This window comes from Pinus tabuliformis, chromosome 9, assembly GCF_031772625.1.
Source record: "Pinus tabuliformis cultivar Carrire ecotype Pingquan chromosome 9, CPIR1, whole genome shotgun sequence".
NCBI classification, from domain to species: Eukaryota; Viridiplantae; Streptophyta; class Pinopsida; order Pinales; family Pinaceae; genus Pinus; species Pinus tabuliformis.
In genome coordinates, this window is record NC_142307.1 from 127028006 (window position 1) to 127044237 (window position 16232).

The 16232-nt window shown below is 35.9% G+C and overlaps 1 protein-coding gene across 1 annotated transcript; it reads left to right on the forward strand.

Moving 5' to 3' along the window:
• Positions 1 to 386: 386 nt before the first annotated feature.
• On the forward strand, positions 387 to 14881 carry LOC149147421 (putative histone H2B.3). The gene is made up of 2 exons (XM_089441828.1): positions 387 to 398; positions 14219 to 14881. The coding sequence occupies exons 1-2, from the start codon at positions 387 to 389 to the stop codon at positions 14603 to 14605; spliced, it is 399 nt and encodes a 132-aa protein (XP_089297954.1). The 3' UTR covers positions 14606 to 14881.
• The last annotated feature ends 1351 nt before the right edge of the window (positions 14882 to 16232 follow it).

Genomic DNA, 16232 nt, shown 5'->3' on the forward strand with positions numbered 1-16232 from the left:
CCATAGACTGAAGAACCATAGACTGAGCATGAACCTACACACAGAGAACCATGGACTGAGCATGAACCGACGCACAGAGAGCCAACCCCCCGTAGCTTTTAACATCCCTGCCACCACCTCGAAACCCGTCCGCCATTACTGCACTCTCAATTCAAACCAAAGAGCCGGAAAAAGCATTGAATTGCCTCTGGAAAATACCAATCCATTTATTCTTTAGCGGCCGAAGACAGGTCTTCTCGCATGCGTTACCCTTGTGACAGCGCATGGCCGGCATGTGTCCTCCATTAAACGCGCATCCTGTCCACATTATCACCCGCATCCGGGGAATAGAAGTTTTGAATATTACAAAGGAGATGACAACAAATAATCTTTGTAAATGATTATCCATGGGAAAACAGGTACAGGAAAGTCTCACTTGATTAGTGTTATTAAACAATCACTTGAAATGGACTCTCTTCCTCATAAGAGCTCATTTCTTCTTTTGGCCCCTATTAGCCTTGCAACATTCAACATATCTACATCAACAATATACTCAGCTCTTCATATACCAGTAAGGAACTTCACTAGTTTACAAGGGTCAAATTTTCTTACCTTACAAGAGGAGATGAAACATGTTAAGTACATCCTTATTGATGAGATGAGTTTTATAGGGAGAAATTTGTTGACACATATTGATGCTCGACTTCGTCAAAATTTTCCTCATAATAAATATGTTTCTTTTGGAGGAATATCAATTATATTAGTTGGATATTTAGGGCAACTACCTCTTGTTATGGATAAACTTGCATATGCATCTGAAGGTCATGAAACAAAATTATGGAATTTATTCACAACTGTTGTAACTCTTGATAAAATATTCAAGTAATATGGATAAAGCAATGATCAAAGATGTTTTCGTCATCTATTAATGAACATGAGAGATGTGATTCCAACAATAGAAGACTGGAAATTACTAATGACATGTACAAATTCCAATTTGGATGCTTCAACAAAAGAGTCATTTAATAAGGCTATACATTTGTTTGTAACAAATGATTATGTGCACAATCACAATAAGTGTTTCTTGATGTCCCTAAATCACCCTGTTGCATGTAGTGTTGCTACAAGATCAGATAACAACCACACCATTGAAGCAGATGAGTAAAATTTGGATAATGATCTCCTTATTGCTGTTGGAGCTAGGGTTATGCTTACTTCAAATTTATAGACTACTCTAGGACTTGTCAATCGTGTCCTTGGAGTAGTTAGAGATATTGTGTATAATCTTGGAACATCACCTTCGATCCTCCAACATATGTTTTAGTAAAATTTGATAATTATGTTGGAGTTCCATGGGATGAATTATTCCCTCATACTATTCCTATTATACCTATTGAAAGAGGTCATAATAGACAAATTCCATTGAGACTTGCTTGGGGATTAACAATTCATAAGTCCCAATGATTGACATTAGAGAAGGAAATTATTAATATTGGAAGGATAGAGCGACAAGGTCTTACTTTTATAGTGATATCTCGAGTTAAATATTTGGATGGCCTTCGATTTCAACCTCCTTTTCCCTACGATTGATACAAAAATATGGAAAGGTTTTCCGGTGTGTCTATGAGAAAAGAAGAAGAAGAGAGATTAAAATTAATTGCTAAGTGATTTATGTGTTTTTCAATATTTTCTTCATATCGTATATGAATGAAATGATTAATGCATTTTTTTTCAATATAAGACTAATTATTTCATTTTAGGGATTAATAAAAATTGTTACATTGATATTATTTGTTACTATTTGTATTTCTAATCATGTAAATTTCAAGGTATGATGTACAAGTAAAAAATATACATATTTATGATAATCTAAAAATGTGACATCGTTTCCCCCAACTGGAACCAGCCTAGATCCATCTAACTCTGGATCTATCATATGGAGAGGGATAAATCCATCGAGGTGCAAATATTTCCTCAAATTCTACACTCCAGAAAGGAGGTTTGCACTAGGAGGGATTTGATCCCCCTTGGCACATAATATATCTAGAGTTAGATGGATCTAGGCCGGTATTAGTCAATCTCTGTAATGCAAATATGAGACCAAAGGAGATAGGCGAGATACAACACAACTCTACTGTTTATATTCTACTTTGAGCAGTGTTATCATGTCTTCCATAACACACACAGATGACCCTTTCTTCCCATCTTCGTCTTTACTCATAAATTTCATGGTTGCAACTCTTATATCTGCGGCTCTCTCTCTCAGTTAATTTCCTTTTTCTTCCCTCATCAACATTCTTACAATTCTCTCCATCGTATCCCATCTCCACAAACATGCCCGACCTTACATTGAAGGCCAGTTTCATGTCCCCCCTTGCATTCAAGGCCAGTTCCAGAGTTTTATTATTTCTTTGGATATATAAAAAAAATACAAATGAGGTATGTGAACATGTTCCATGAAGCCAAATCTAAGCAAATGTAGATGAAAACAATAGACTAAACAATTATTTATGAAAGAAAAACAACAAGATGCATATAAAAATGAGTAAAATAAAGAGAGGCATGTGCTCTCTCATCTATACATACATGTTTTTCATCATTAATCTGATAATAAAACTCAATACAAAAGATACACAATCGATCGATCTTATTATTAATTTCTTGATTAGATGAAATATTTATGCTAACAAAATTGTTCAATATTCGACCGCATCAAGTCCTGGAGTTTTGGTTGGAATTCGTTAATGGTCTCCAGCTTTGGCTTCGATGATTTGCAAGTCCTCAATCTCAACTCTAGAAGTGTCATTGATGGCTCTAGATCATTCTCCATATTTAACTTCGGCACCGCAACTTCCTTCTCCAATAACAAATCATCATTTTTCCTTTATGGTAGAAGGGGACGTATGAGGTCTCCAAAGAGGGGGAGTATTTTGGTGTGGTAGTTGCTTCTCTCTACAACGTTCATAGTGAAACTGACCTTGAATGCAAGGTTGGCCATGTTTTTCCTAGAGAGCATTGATTTAAGCTTGGCCATGGGAAGAAGAAAATAGAGATGCCCCACTTCTAGCTCTTCTGTGTTAGTTGTCAAAGGATTAATCCGAGGTGTAGTCTACACACTAGAATGTAGTTTCAATCACGCGGGGAACTACAGTTTGAGTGCAGCTCGAGCACGTCGTGGAGGTGGAGTTTGAGTGCAGCTGCAACGCATCGTGGGAGAGAGGAGGATGTAGCTACACAGTTACTGACAGAGACGGAGATGATTGTCGATGGAGACAGAATGAAAACTAAGATGGAATGAGTCAACTTGTAGCCACAGATCATTAGAAAAAGAGTAGTTGAGTTCAGAGCTTAAGTAGACATGAATATTACTATGAATATTCTAGAATGTTCTCTCGAAGTTAAATCCCTATCACCCACACATTAATTATTACTAGATAGATTAAAATTATAAAAGTTTGGTACAAAATAAACACTTCTATGGACATAATTAAATGAAAATTTTGGAAACCCTAGCACCCACATATTAATTATTACTAATTAAATTAAAAGTCTAAAAGTTTGCTACAAAATAAACTCACCTATGGACATAATAAAATGAAAAAATTAGAAATCATATTCTAAAATGAACATCTTAACATAAAATCCTATTCTAAAATAAACATCTCAACATAAAATAAACACACAATTTTTCGAAATCATATTAAAAAATAAGCACAATGTCAAAATGAACACGCCTAGGATATGATAACTTATAACATTTTTTTCTTAAATTAAATAAAAAAATGAAAAATTCGTTATTAACATTCCAATAAAACCCTTTAAAACCCACCATGAACCTTGAAGGAAGTGTGGATTAGCCCCCAAAAATTTATCTCTCTCTCTCTCACACACACACATATTAATTTTTTCTTTCAACCATAATACTTTATTTAAGTTACATTAAGCTTTATTATCATTGTTGAATTTATTTTTAGTTCCCACTTTGTACCATGAATTTTTAAGTTTTACAATCTTAAAATAAATCTCAACTAACAAAACTGACATTATATTCAAAATATTTATTTATAACTTATACAAAAGTTTTAGAAATTTGAAAATAAAAATAAAAATTAGTAGTAGTTAAGTATTTCACTAAAACCCTTGAAAAAAAGAAAAAATAAAAAACATGTCATAAAAATAAAATAAAAATTGCATTGTTAAGATATTCTAGAAAAACCTTTAAACCAATCATGAACTCTTGAAAGAAGTTTTAATTAGGTCTAAAGAATTTATTGATGAGGATGATGATGATTAACATCCACTAAGACCAATGTGGTCTATTAGGCGTCAAGAAAAGAGAGTCTAACTGTGATTCTTCAAAATCTTGTTTCTATGATGAAAGAGCAAGGAAAGAAGTGTTCCAAGATTGTTATAGTTGGGTTGGGTTAAAAACTCAAGAAGATTGGTGGTGTGGCTGATGAGAGGGAATTGAGAGCAGATGTGGGCAAGAGTCGGACAATCTCAAAGGAAGTGATTTTCATCCTCCACCTTCTTAATATCACAAATCTGACAAATTCTATTGTTTGAGGGAATCTTGGGAGTATACTTTCTAGTCTCACTTCGAAGCTCATGAGAGTTAGTTCTAATTCTAACAATGTTCCTTTTATTCTTAGTGCTTGAACAAATAAAGATATTGTAATGCTTAACATTTTGAGCAGGTTAAAATTAAATAAAAATAAAATTAAAATTAATAATTATGATTACAATTAATAATTAAATCAGTAAATTTATTCTAACTTCAAATTAAGATCAAATTTCCTAAAATTCAAACAAAAATCCAAGTTTGAATCCACGATTGGAATCTATCCTAAGTCAACAACCCACTGCCCTTAGAGTCTGGTCCTCTTTAGACAATTTATTTTAAATAGGTCTAGGGTTTTATAACCGGCATCTAATTGAGGGGAATCACATTCTGGTCCGTCTACCTCACAATTTTTGCTTCTTTTTCTTTTGTAAGTCTCCGAAATGGATTCTCATTCTCAGTCTTTTTCTCTTGAATTTCTCTTGAATTGAGATTTCACATGTTCCTTTAAAGATTCGAAGCCAATATAATAAATTTATTATTTGGTTTAAAATAAAAAAACTGCTTTCACTAAACTATATTGTTAGTCTAAGTACTCTAGATGCTCAGGAGCTTGGATAATTGGAAGAATTACATGCATTTAATATGGTAGGAGGTTCTCCATGTGACATGGACATAGAGAATGTAGTAGGAATTTTGAAGTAGAGGTTTATAATTTGATTGATACTAATTTGTTTTCTATTGATATTTTAGGTTGATTTGGAGATCTCAAAAACTTCTAAATGAATACACTTCAAAGGGTTGGAATTGTGTAATTTTGGTAGGCCGAATTGAAAATTTTGAAATGTGACTGCAAAATGAAAACAACAAAAGGTTTTTGGTTCTCTGCATAATGTATTTACATGTACTCATGAAAGTCTAAACTATTAATATATTTTAGATTCTAGCATAAACAAGAAATATTTTAACGATTTAAATGTTTTTTTTATAAGTAATATTGTAGGCAATTATTATAGCTGTAAAATTCATATTTAGAGTGTAGGTCAATATTTAATAAAAAGACATATAATTTATTATTAAAATTAATAATCATATATATAGAAAATAGATAAATTTTTAGAAAATGTCCAAAAAAATAGCTCATTTGTGAAATTTCATCCTTAAAATTTTCTCACTTAATATAATTTTTTTTATAATTATCCATAATTATAATGTTATTTCGCTTATACTTTTTTTTCGTCGAACTTTTTATTAAGGAAATAAAAAGTTACATAGCATATGCATTTAAGCATTCAAAAAATAGTGAAATCACCCGAGGGGTAAAAGTCCAAAGCAACCTGTGCAAAAGTATGCCACAATCCCAGTCACAAAAAAATATGTTTGTCCAGTAAAAAAGGCCTCCCCAATTTGGAGAAAACGACCCATAATAAGACCACATCTCAAAATAACTTATACAAAAGATACAAAATATACCAAAGTCACTGAGAACTAGATAATGGTGAGAAGGAAAAAACAAAAATTTGTCAGATCAAATTATATATTGTATGGCTGGTGGTCCGACACATGGACTATACCATTGACTGTCTCAGTTATGCACCATATGTCCACATCCTGCTGAAGGCCCTCCTTAGATAGGAGGTCCACTGCTGTATTCTGTTCCCTGTAGATATGGCAAATAGTAATAAGATCAAATGACATTTTTAAAAAGAGAATTTATTCAATGATAGGGATCAAAATGTGATTTTGACATCTCTGAGTATTGTTGAACCAGTTTATAACATTCATGGAGTCACCAAATATTTGAACTGAACCAATCCCCAAGTGAATGAGCCAGCATAAAAGAAATTTTAAAGAAGTAACTCAACATAGTTGTTTGTGCCTGTTTTGATACCCACAAAAGCTTTTAGAGATCTATTTTCATTTATATGTATAACCAACCCTGATCCACACCGATTCTCAGTGTCCAAAGCACCAACTTTTCCAAGATGCCCCGCAACTTTCCCCATTCCAGATTGATCTGATGCCTAAGAGAGACAATGTTGTTTCCCACACTTTGATGGAGAACAAACATCTTAGAAATAAATGGCTGACATATTCTTCAAATTCCTTGCACAAGATACACCAACCAGGACCATGTTTGTTTTGTTTCTGTAAATTTTCCCATGTAGGCACTTTGTTCTTTAGTATACATGAAAATAAGAATTTGGCTTTTTCTCGACTTTTCAGTTTCCAAAGTATCGAGTCATCAGGAAACAATATCCAAACTTTGGGGAGTAATGCCATGATGGAGCGTGAACCCATCGAAGAGAGTCTGGATAATCCTTGATCCTAACATTTGTACGATGGAGTTCCCTAATGTAATTTTTCCACTCTTGACCCCATTGGGGATCTAATTGAATATCCTCTGCAGATTTCCACCCCTGATGCCAGATTGTAGTTATCTCTACCTTTGTTATCTAGTTTAGGAAGAACAGACCTTGTGCATGAAGGGAGTCCATAACCCCTCTAGATAGTGTAAAAGCCTCATTGCACCCTACCCATGGGTCAATGCCGACTCAAATATTTTCCCCATTTCCAACCTGCCATGCAAGTCCTTCTTCCACTAGCTTGAAAGAGTCTATAGTTTCCTTCCAAATGACTAATGCTTTGGAAGAGTCTTTTCTGGGCCTGTGTATCCAATCATCCATGGGGACCAGATCGATGTATTTCCTTTTTACCACCGTTGTCCATAAATTATCCTTTGTTAGAAGCCTCCACCCTGATTTGGCTACTAGAGAGGATGCAAAAGGTTGAAGGTCCTTTATACCCCATCCTCCCCATTCCTTTGGATGAGCAATTATGTCCCATGCTACCCAAGGTAACACTACATCCTCCTTTGCCCTAGCCTAGAGAAAACGACTACAAAGTTTCCTAATTTTGGATAGAATACCTTTTGGGACCCATGTGAGGGAAATCCAATATACATGAATGGAAATAAGAATGGATTTAATGAGGACCAATCTTCCAGCTCTGGACAACCATTTAAAACTCCATAGTTTGATACGATTCTCGATTTTTGACAACAGTAAGTTCCAATCCTGTTTTTTTTTATATAGGAATCATGTTTTAAATGGAACCCCAGGTATTTTAGGTTGTCCCCCATAGGGATAACTTCGTAGGGGAGGGATGTGGAAATTCTTTCTAAGTCATTTCCCGAGAGTCCTTCATGTGCTATTGAGGATTTCTGAGAATTTATGCTCATTCCTGTAGCCTTAAGGAATAGATCCAAGGAGAGCTTCAGCTGATTGACATCTTCCCAAGATCCATTACTGAATAATAGAATGTCATCCACAAAGAGAAAATGAGAAATGAAAAGATTTGTCGCAACTTCTATTCCTTTTAGGTCACCTCTCCTCTTGGCCGAAAGAAGTAACTGACTTAGCCCTTCAGTAGCCAATAAAAACAGGAGAGGGGATAAGGGGAAACCTTGTCTAAGCCCTCTGTGACTGTGGAAAAAAGGAGAGGCAACCCCATTTATGAGAACAACAAAAGACACATTAGATATGCAACCCATAATCCAGTTGATGAAACCAATACTAAAGCCCAAATGGGTCATCGGTAGTCTCAGGTATATCTAACTAATCCTATCATATGCTTTTGAGAGGTCAATTTTAACAATCATGCATTTTTTATTTGACTTCTTAATGTTTTGCATCATTTCTTGGGCCACCCCAATAGCTTCGTGGATTTTCGTGCCATCAAGAAAACCAAACTGTTCTTTGGATATGTTACTTGATAGAATTGGTTTCAGTCGATTTGCAATAATTTTAGCTATGATTTTGTAAATGCAGTTGCAAAGGGAGATAGGTCTGAACTCTTCAAAGGAGACTGGGTCATCAGATTTTGGAATTAGAGCCAGAAAGGTTGTATTAAAAGGTTCATAGATGAAGCCCCTGCTCCTTGATTCTTCCACCACCCCAACAATCTCTTCCCCAAGTAGTTCAAAGAAATGTTGGAAGAACTCCATAGTCCAACCATCGGGCCCTGGACTCTTATCTTTTTGCATAGCCTTCAAAACACCTTTGAATTCAATTTTCATTACAGGGGCCATTAGCCTCTCATTGTCTTCCTCCTCTGCATATCTAGGGAAAAGATGGGCCACCTAGATAACCTCAGTGATTGTTTCTCCCTCAGGAGCTTTGAATAATTTTTGAAGTGGTCTCTTCCCATAGTAGCCAGTTCATTGAAATATTTTTCCTTACCACCATCATCCCGACTCATTTCCCATATGGTATTTGTGTTTTTTCTCCCCTTTGCATAATTTTGGAAGAACTTGGTCTTTTCGTCCCCTGTTGAAGCCCAAATGGCTGGACTTTTGATTCTCCATTCTTCTTCAATGTCATTTAAAATCTTCCTCCTTGTCTCTAAAAGTTTTATCCTGTCCCTCTTCTCCTTTGTCTCATATCCATCCTCTTCCAGGCTTTCCAACCCTTCTAGTTCCTCCCCAATCCACCTAAGTTCAACTTCTTCCCTAATCTTTTTCTCTTTGGCCTAGTTAATAGTCTCCACTTTCAATATTTTTAAATTTCCCATAAGAGACTGAGTAGGGGATATGTTTTGGGACCTATCTAGTTGTCTCCAGGTATCATTTACTAATCTGATGAAACTAGGTTCTTTGAGCCAACCAAGATTAAATTTAAAGGGGGATCCAAGCTTCTTATTGGGACCTTTCAGCTCCATTAAGATTGGAGAGTGGTCTGATTCCCCTCCTAAACCCACCCACTGCTTGAAGCCAGAGGTTTGATTTACAAAGTCCTCATTCAAAAGAAAACGGTCTAGTCTCTTAGCCACCCTGGCATCCCCCACTCTTATGTTCCTCCATGTAGGGGTATTTTTAATCATATTTATGTCTATGAGGTGTCCATATCTGATTTTGTTCAAGAAGAAGTTAGCTAGGGGATCTGCTTGAGCCTAAGGATCTCAGGTTTTAGACAGGCCTAAAGAGATTGAAATCACCTCTCACCCTAGATTGGGAGCATGCATAAAATATTTTGAAAATAAATTGTTCCAAAATAGTACCCTTTCCTGGCACAGACCATAGATATTGACTAGAGTAAAGTCAAAGCATAATTCAGGCGAGTAAACCTTAGCGGCCAATACCATATCATGTTAGAAATTATATATTATAGAGTAATGGAACACATAAACTATTGTATAAATATAAACACAAAAAACACATAAAACAAGAGAGACACAGATATATGTGGTTCACCCAATTTAGGCTATGTCCATGGAGAAACAACCAGTCCTTCCTTTTATATTTTCCAGTAAATTGAAGAGATACAAACTACAACCGATCCGCTGTAATTCCCTCTTCTCTTTCACACAATCTCCTCTCTCTTTCTCACTCAGAATACATATCTACATAGCCGCAATACAATTCCCTCATATATAGTGAGGGGTTGCCTTCTAGGGAAAAAACCCTAAATTAAACATAACTTCTAACGTCAGATTTCCGCCTAATGAATGACAACTTTACGAACTGGGGTCCAATGTGGCAATACCTTTGACTAAAGAAGATAATCAGGCTCCATAGCCAACGATTTAAAACCCCAAGAATTTTTCAATTTTAAAACACAGTCTTTGAGACTCAAAGCTAAGCCCCCTGATCTTTCGTTTGCATCAATAATCACAAAAGTCCATCCTAACAAAATTTCCTTAAGAGAATTCATGACTGTTTCACCGGGACCTAGGGTTTCTTGTAACATGATAACATCAGGATAGTATTTTTGAAAGAGAGATTTTAAGGCTAGCCTCTTATGGTTGCTAGCAAAACTGCAACAATTGAAGGATAACTAGATCATTTGGAAATAGTGATCGGGGTCTGCGCTGCTCTAAGCTCCCCTTTAAGGGATGAATGTTTCCCATTGGCTATGTCTAACTTGGATTGTAATTATTCCTTAAACATATTAATCTCCCTTCCCCTGGTTTTCCAAGGCATAGTGTGTTCTGGAAGGCTTCCCAAACCACCTATGGGTTCTATTGACAAGGCCCTTTTATCCCTCGGTCGAAGATTGTAAGGGATTTTCTCAAGAGATAAGGTAGGGATAGATGTGATAATATTGTCCATGGCAAGTGATATATTGTCTAAACATGGAGGTTCATTCATATATGGCTGGAGGGACCAGGCTTAGGGAGTGCATTTAACAAAAAATGTAGAGAATATTGTATAGAGGAAGGGGAATGAGTGACAGTACCCACTAAGATTTGGGCCATTTCAACTGTTCCTATGACTTCTTGAGTATGTTCCTACTTCGACATGTGGGGGATATCCAGATGTGAAGGATAGTCTTCTTTTACCTCCATCAACATCTGCCCCAAACCCTGTTGTGTCTCTACCCCTTCCATCTGAACCTGCTCCTCCTCTTCGAGTTGTGCCCGATCCTCATTCCAGATGTCACCCCTCTGTCTTCTCCTCCTTCTATATCCCAGAGGGAAACCACGGGCTAGATGACCATGTTTATGGCATATGTGACATCTAAATGGTAAGTGCTCATAGTCTATGATTTAGCAGTAGGAGTAACCATTGATTTGGAGCTGGATTTTGTTAGACAATCCTTCCCTTATTTGCAATCTAACGAAAATGCGTGCGACATTCCTACATGCTATTTCCTGAAAATACATGTCTGCTTCTTGGTAGAGGCCTAAACTGCTTCCAATAGCTCTGAAGACGTCCTATTTCCATAAGTTCGGAGGTAAGGCTAGTAATCGTACACATATCAAAATCTTTTCCACTCTCTCCGTGCATCAAATAGGGGCATCAACTGCTTGAAGAGTATTGGCACAATACCAAAGCACCAGTTGCGATTTAAAACCCATTCCAATGTCTCACTGCTATTGAAACAGACCATGAACCAACCCTTGGCCAATGTGATCACCTCCATGACTTTTTCTGGTGCCTCACCCCAAGATTTCTCTATCCACTCTATGATGTATTGTGCAGAGAAAAATTTCCCTCTCGCTCTACCCACCAATATGAGCTTTGAGGCCGCCATAGCCCTGTCAATCTGGATGTCGACCCCCAACACCAGGTTTGGGCATTCAAATTTCTTTTTAATTATCTTCCCTTTCTTATGCTTTGATTCAGTCTACCGACTAGGTTCAGTCAAACCTATAAGCGGTTGTCCCTCCTATGCATGGCCATCCTCCTCCTCGAGTGACCTTCGCCACTCCTCCACCTGTTATAACCAGGTTATTGAAACCCCAGGTTCTTGTATGTGTGCCTTTGGTTCTAATTCGAAATCCTGTGGGATCTCCCCCACTTGCTGGGATATGTATTCAAGTGGAGTTTCATTATTGAACCCTCAGAAAATAGTCAAAGGACCGCTCGCCTGTTTCGTCCCTTTTGGGCTGTGTGGTAAGCTGAAACAACCCTCCTTTTGTAACCATTTTCCCTGAGGAATAACTTTGCCCTACGCCGCTTCCAAATAATATGACTGCTCTGTGTATGGATTCGAGGTTAACTATTGGCATTCAAACCCCCGACCAACAATGATAGACACAATTCAAATTTTGCCCAGAAACCAACTATTTTATCAACCGACCTTTGGCAAGACAAGCTTTCAACTCTTCATTTCTTCTCAGATTACTATTAATGACAATATCTTCCAACCCTCCCAACAAAAACTAGATGCAAGAGTTTGTAGAGAATTTTCAGAACTTAGATTTTTTCTTTCTCTGCTTCCGCCTGAACCACCACAAATGATGCTATCTCCAATCCTTCTTGAAGGCTGATGTCAGAGCCCCTAGAAACCACCCTTGGACCAACGGTTTCACCTCCTTCCAAAAACCCTAAACCACTCGCCGGATTCCATCCAAACATTTTGGCTCCCCTTTTTCCATCTAGAGATCTAGCTAGAAGAGTCACATTGGCCAAATTATGCTTAGTTGGCTCCAGACCCCAGACTGTGAGAATATCCTTCACCTTCGGCTCCACGTCGATGAATTCTGATGGTTTGACCATGATGTTTGCCAGAAAATTGATATGGTAACACTAATGAGATATAGTAATAGTAATAGTAACAGGATGCACCGTAACTCTAGACCCTGAGGGATATGAGAGTAATTGAATAGGTAAAACAAAGGGAGATTTCCACATCAGTCAGGGAAACAAAACTACCACGTACTGAGGCAACGATACTTCCCAGAAAGAATGCACAAGAGCCAAGTGTTTCCCATATGCTTCTAGATGTCTGGTTACTGCTGTCGTTCGTACACCTTTGGATGGCCTTCATCGATCCCAAGACTGTGCCCCTTCGAAACCTTAAATTGCTTCCCTCTCTGCGCCTTCATTCAATATATTCAATATATCTTATTTTCCTTATAACATTATATATTATTTTAAATGTTAAAGCCTTTACAGTTATTTATTACTACAATGAGATTTTTGAGATCAGGTTTGTGTTATTAAACCTTAAATTGCTTCCCTCTCTGCGCCTTCATTCAATATATCTTATTTTCCTTATAATATTATATATTATTTTAAATGTTAAAGCCTTTACCATTATTTATTACTACAATGAGTTTTTTTTTAAACTTGGTTTGTGTTATAATAATAGATTATTAATTTGGACCTTTTTTATTATTATTAAATATGTTAAATTAGAATGTTTTTCTTGCGTAAATATAAAGGGAAAATTAATTAGGTAAGTCTATTTAATTTAGTTTTAATATTAGTTTGATTTTTCTTGCATAGATTTATTTTAAGTTTGGGTTTTGATTTAAGATTGGAGAGTTTATCAAAAAGTTTTGGTATACAAATTTTTTCTAGTTTTGTACTTTTAAGGGGATTTGCTAAATTTGATTCCTCTTTGTGATTGGCAAATCTAAATTTAATATATATTTATACTAGTGTAGCTTTAGTCCACACATTATGTTTAATCATAAAAAAATGCAAAAGAAAAAAATATTTTAAATAATTTAATAAAAATAATTAGAAATAATATAGTGATTTAAAATCTATTCTTATGATTTTATGTTGTTATTACTATGCACATCAATAATCACATAAAAACTTAATACTTACAATATAAAAAGACTTTTAACCATGGATTCGCTCCAACTTTACCATGGATATTATTAACTTTCTTACAATACCATGGGCCACCATGGCTCATCAATACCACATGCACAAAAACCATTTCTCATTTCACAATGAAAATATGTTATAGATATATATTTTTTTAAGTTTAAATTTATAACATTTTTGTATTGTTTAATCCTCAAATTATATAAAAAAAAATTAAATTATTAATTAAAATGATTAATAATTAATAATTAAACTAGCTTAAATCCATCTTAACTCTGGATATATGAACCTCCTAAAGGGATCAAATCTCTTGGGGTTTAAACATTTCTTCAAGTTTTTCACTAAAAAAAGAGGTTTGCACCTAGAGAAATTTGATCCCTCTCAACTCTTAATAGATCTGGAGTTAAGATGGATCTAGGCTAATTAATAACTAAACTAAAATTCTGAAAGTTTGTTACAAAATAAATACATGTATAACCATAAGTAAATGAAAATTTTGGAAACCTTATTCCAAAATAAACATCTCAATATAAAAATAAACACACAAGTTTTGGAAACCCTATTCGAAAATAAACACCTCAACATAAAAATAAACAAGCCCATGATATAAGGCTTCAAAGCCAGTGGCGGGGAATTCCCCTTCAACAGAAAAGAAGCCTTCGAAGTCGGAGAATAAGGTAGTAAAGGAAGGAGACAAAAAGAGCAAGAAGCACAAGAAAAGTGTGGAGACGTACAAGATCTATCTCTTCAAGGTTCTGAAGCAGGTCCATCCGGAAATGGGTATTTCCAGCAACGCCATGGGAATCATGAACAGTTTTATCAATGATTTATTTGAGAAATTGGCGAACGAGGCATCCAGACTCTCTCGCTACAGCAAGAAGCCAACTATTACTTCCCGGGAGATCCAGACAGCCGCAAGACTCGTTCTTCCAGGGGAGCTCGCCAAGCACGCTGTGTCTGAGGGTACTAAGGCCGTTACAAAATTCACCAGCGCTTAGAGTCGGGTCCTCTTTCGACTATTTCTTTTAAATAGGTCTAGGCTTTTATAACCAGGGGAATCGCATTCTGGTCTGTCTGCATCACAAGTTTTGCATTTTCGCATTTTCGGTTCTTTTTTCTTTTGTAAGGCTCCGAAATGGATTCTTATTCTCAGTCTTCTTCTCTTGAATTGAGCTTTCACATGTTCCTTTAAAGATGTGAAAAACTTGCAGTATCTTTCTTTTTATCTTCTGTTTATCTGAAATATTTGAAGCAAATATAATAAATTTATTATCTGGTTATCTGAAAAGCTTGCAGGATCTTTCTTTGGTATACAGAATTGGAACATGTAGCATATGTTGTTAAGCCGTGCATTAAGGTCCTGGTAGGAGGATATTTTTATAATAATGTTATGAAGAACAAAACAGTATTGTTAGGGTTACGGTGGAGAACTTGTAACACGAAACTATATAAACTATAGTAACACGAAACTATATTTTTTTTCAGAATAAGAAAACGCTTTCACTGAACTATATTGTTAGTCTAAGTACATGCATTTAATATGGTCGGAGATTCTCGATGTGACATGGATACAGAGAATGCGGTAGGAATTTTAGCAGCAGAGGTTTGTAATTTGATTGATCCTGTTTTGTTTTCTATTGATATTTTAAGTTGTTTTGGAGATCTCAAAAACTTCAACGAACATACTTCAAAGGGTTGGAATTGTGTAATTTTGGTAGGCCGAATTGAAAATTTTGAAATGTGACTGCAAAATGAAAACAACAAAATGTTTGGTTCTCTACCTAATGTATTTAAATGTTCACCATGTCTGAGGGTACTAAGGCTGTTACAAAATTCACAAGCGCTTAGATTCTGGTCCTCTTTCGACGATTTCTTTTAAATAGGTGTAGGGTTTTATAACCGGCATCTAAACCGAGGGAATCACATTCTGGTCTGTCTGCATCACAAGTTTTGCATTTTCTGTTCTTTTTTCTTTTGTAAGACTCCGAAATAGATTCTTATTCTCAGTCTTCTTCTCTTGAATTGGATTCTTCTTCTCAGTCCTCTTTCTTTGATATACAGAATCGGAAAATGTAGCATATGTTGTTCAGCCGTGCGCATCAAGGCCCTGGTAGGAGGATATTTTTATAATAATGTTATAAACAACAAAACAGTCACACGGTTTTGTTAGGGTTACAGTGGAGAACTGGTGACCGGGATCCATTTCCTCTTTTTAAAACTAAATAGTAACACGAAACCATATTTTTTTCCACAAGGGAAAAACGCTTTCACTGAACTATATTGTTAGTCTAAGTACTCTAGATGCTCAGAAGCTCGGATAATTGGAAGAAATGCATGCATTTAATATGGTCGAAGGTTCTCCATGTGACGTGGATACAACCATTCTCCCTGGCCAACTAGAATACCACTAGAATATCAAAAAGCACTGTTACAACTAGAATATCAAAACCACTGTTACAACCATTCTCCCTGGCCATCTATTATAGCAAAGTCTACAACTTCCTTTCCTTCAACCAGACGGTCCCTATGCTGATCATAAAGACAACTCCCAACCCACTGTTATACCTTCTTGACTCTCAAGAAGGATGCAGGAGCTTGGATCCTAACAGAGAATTCTCAGCTTAT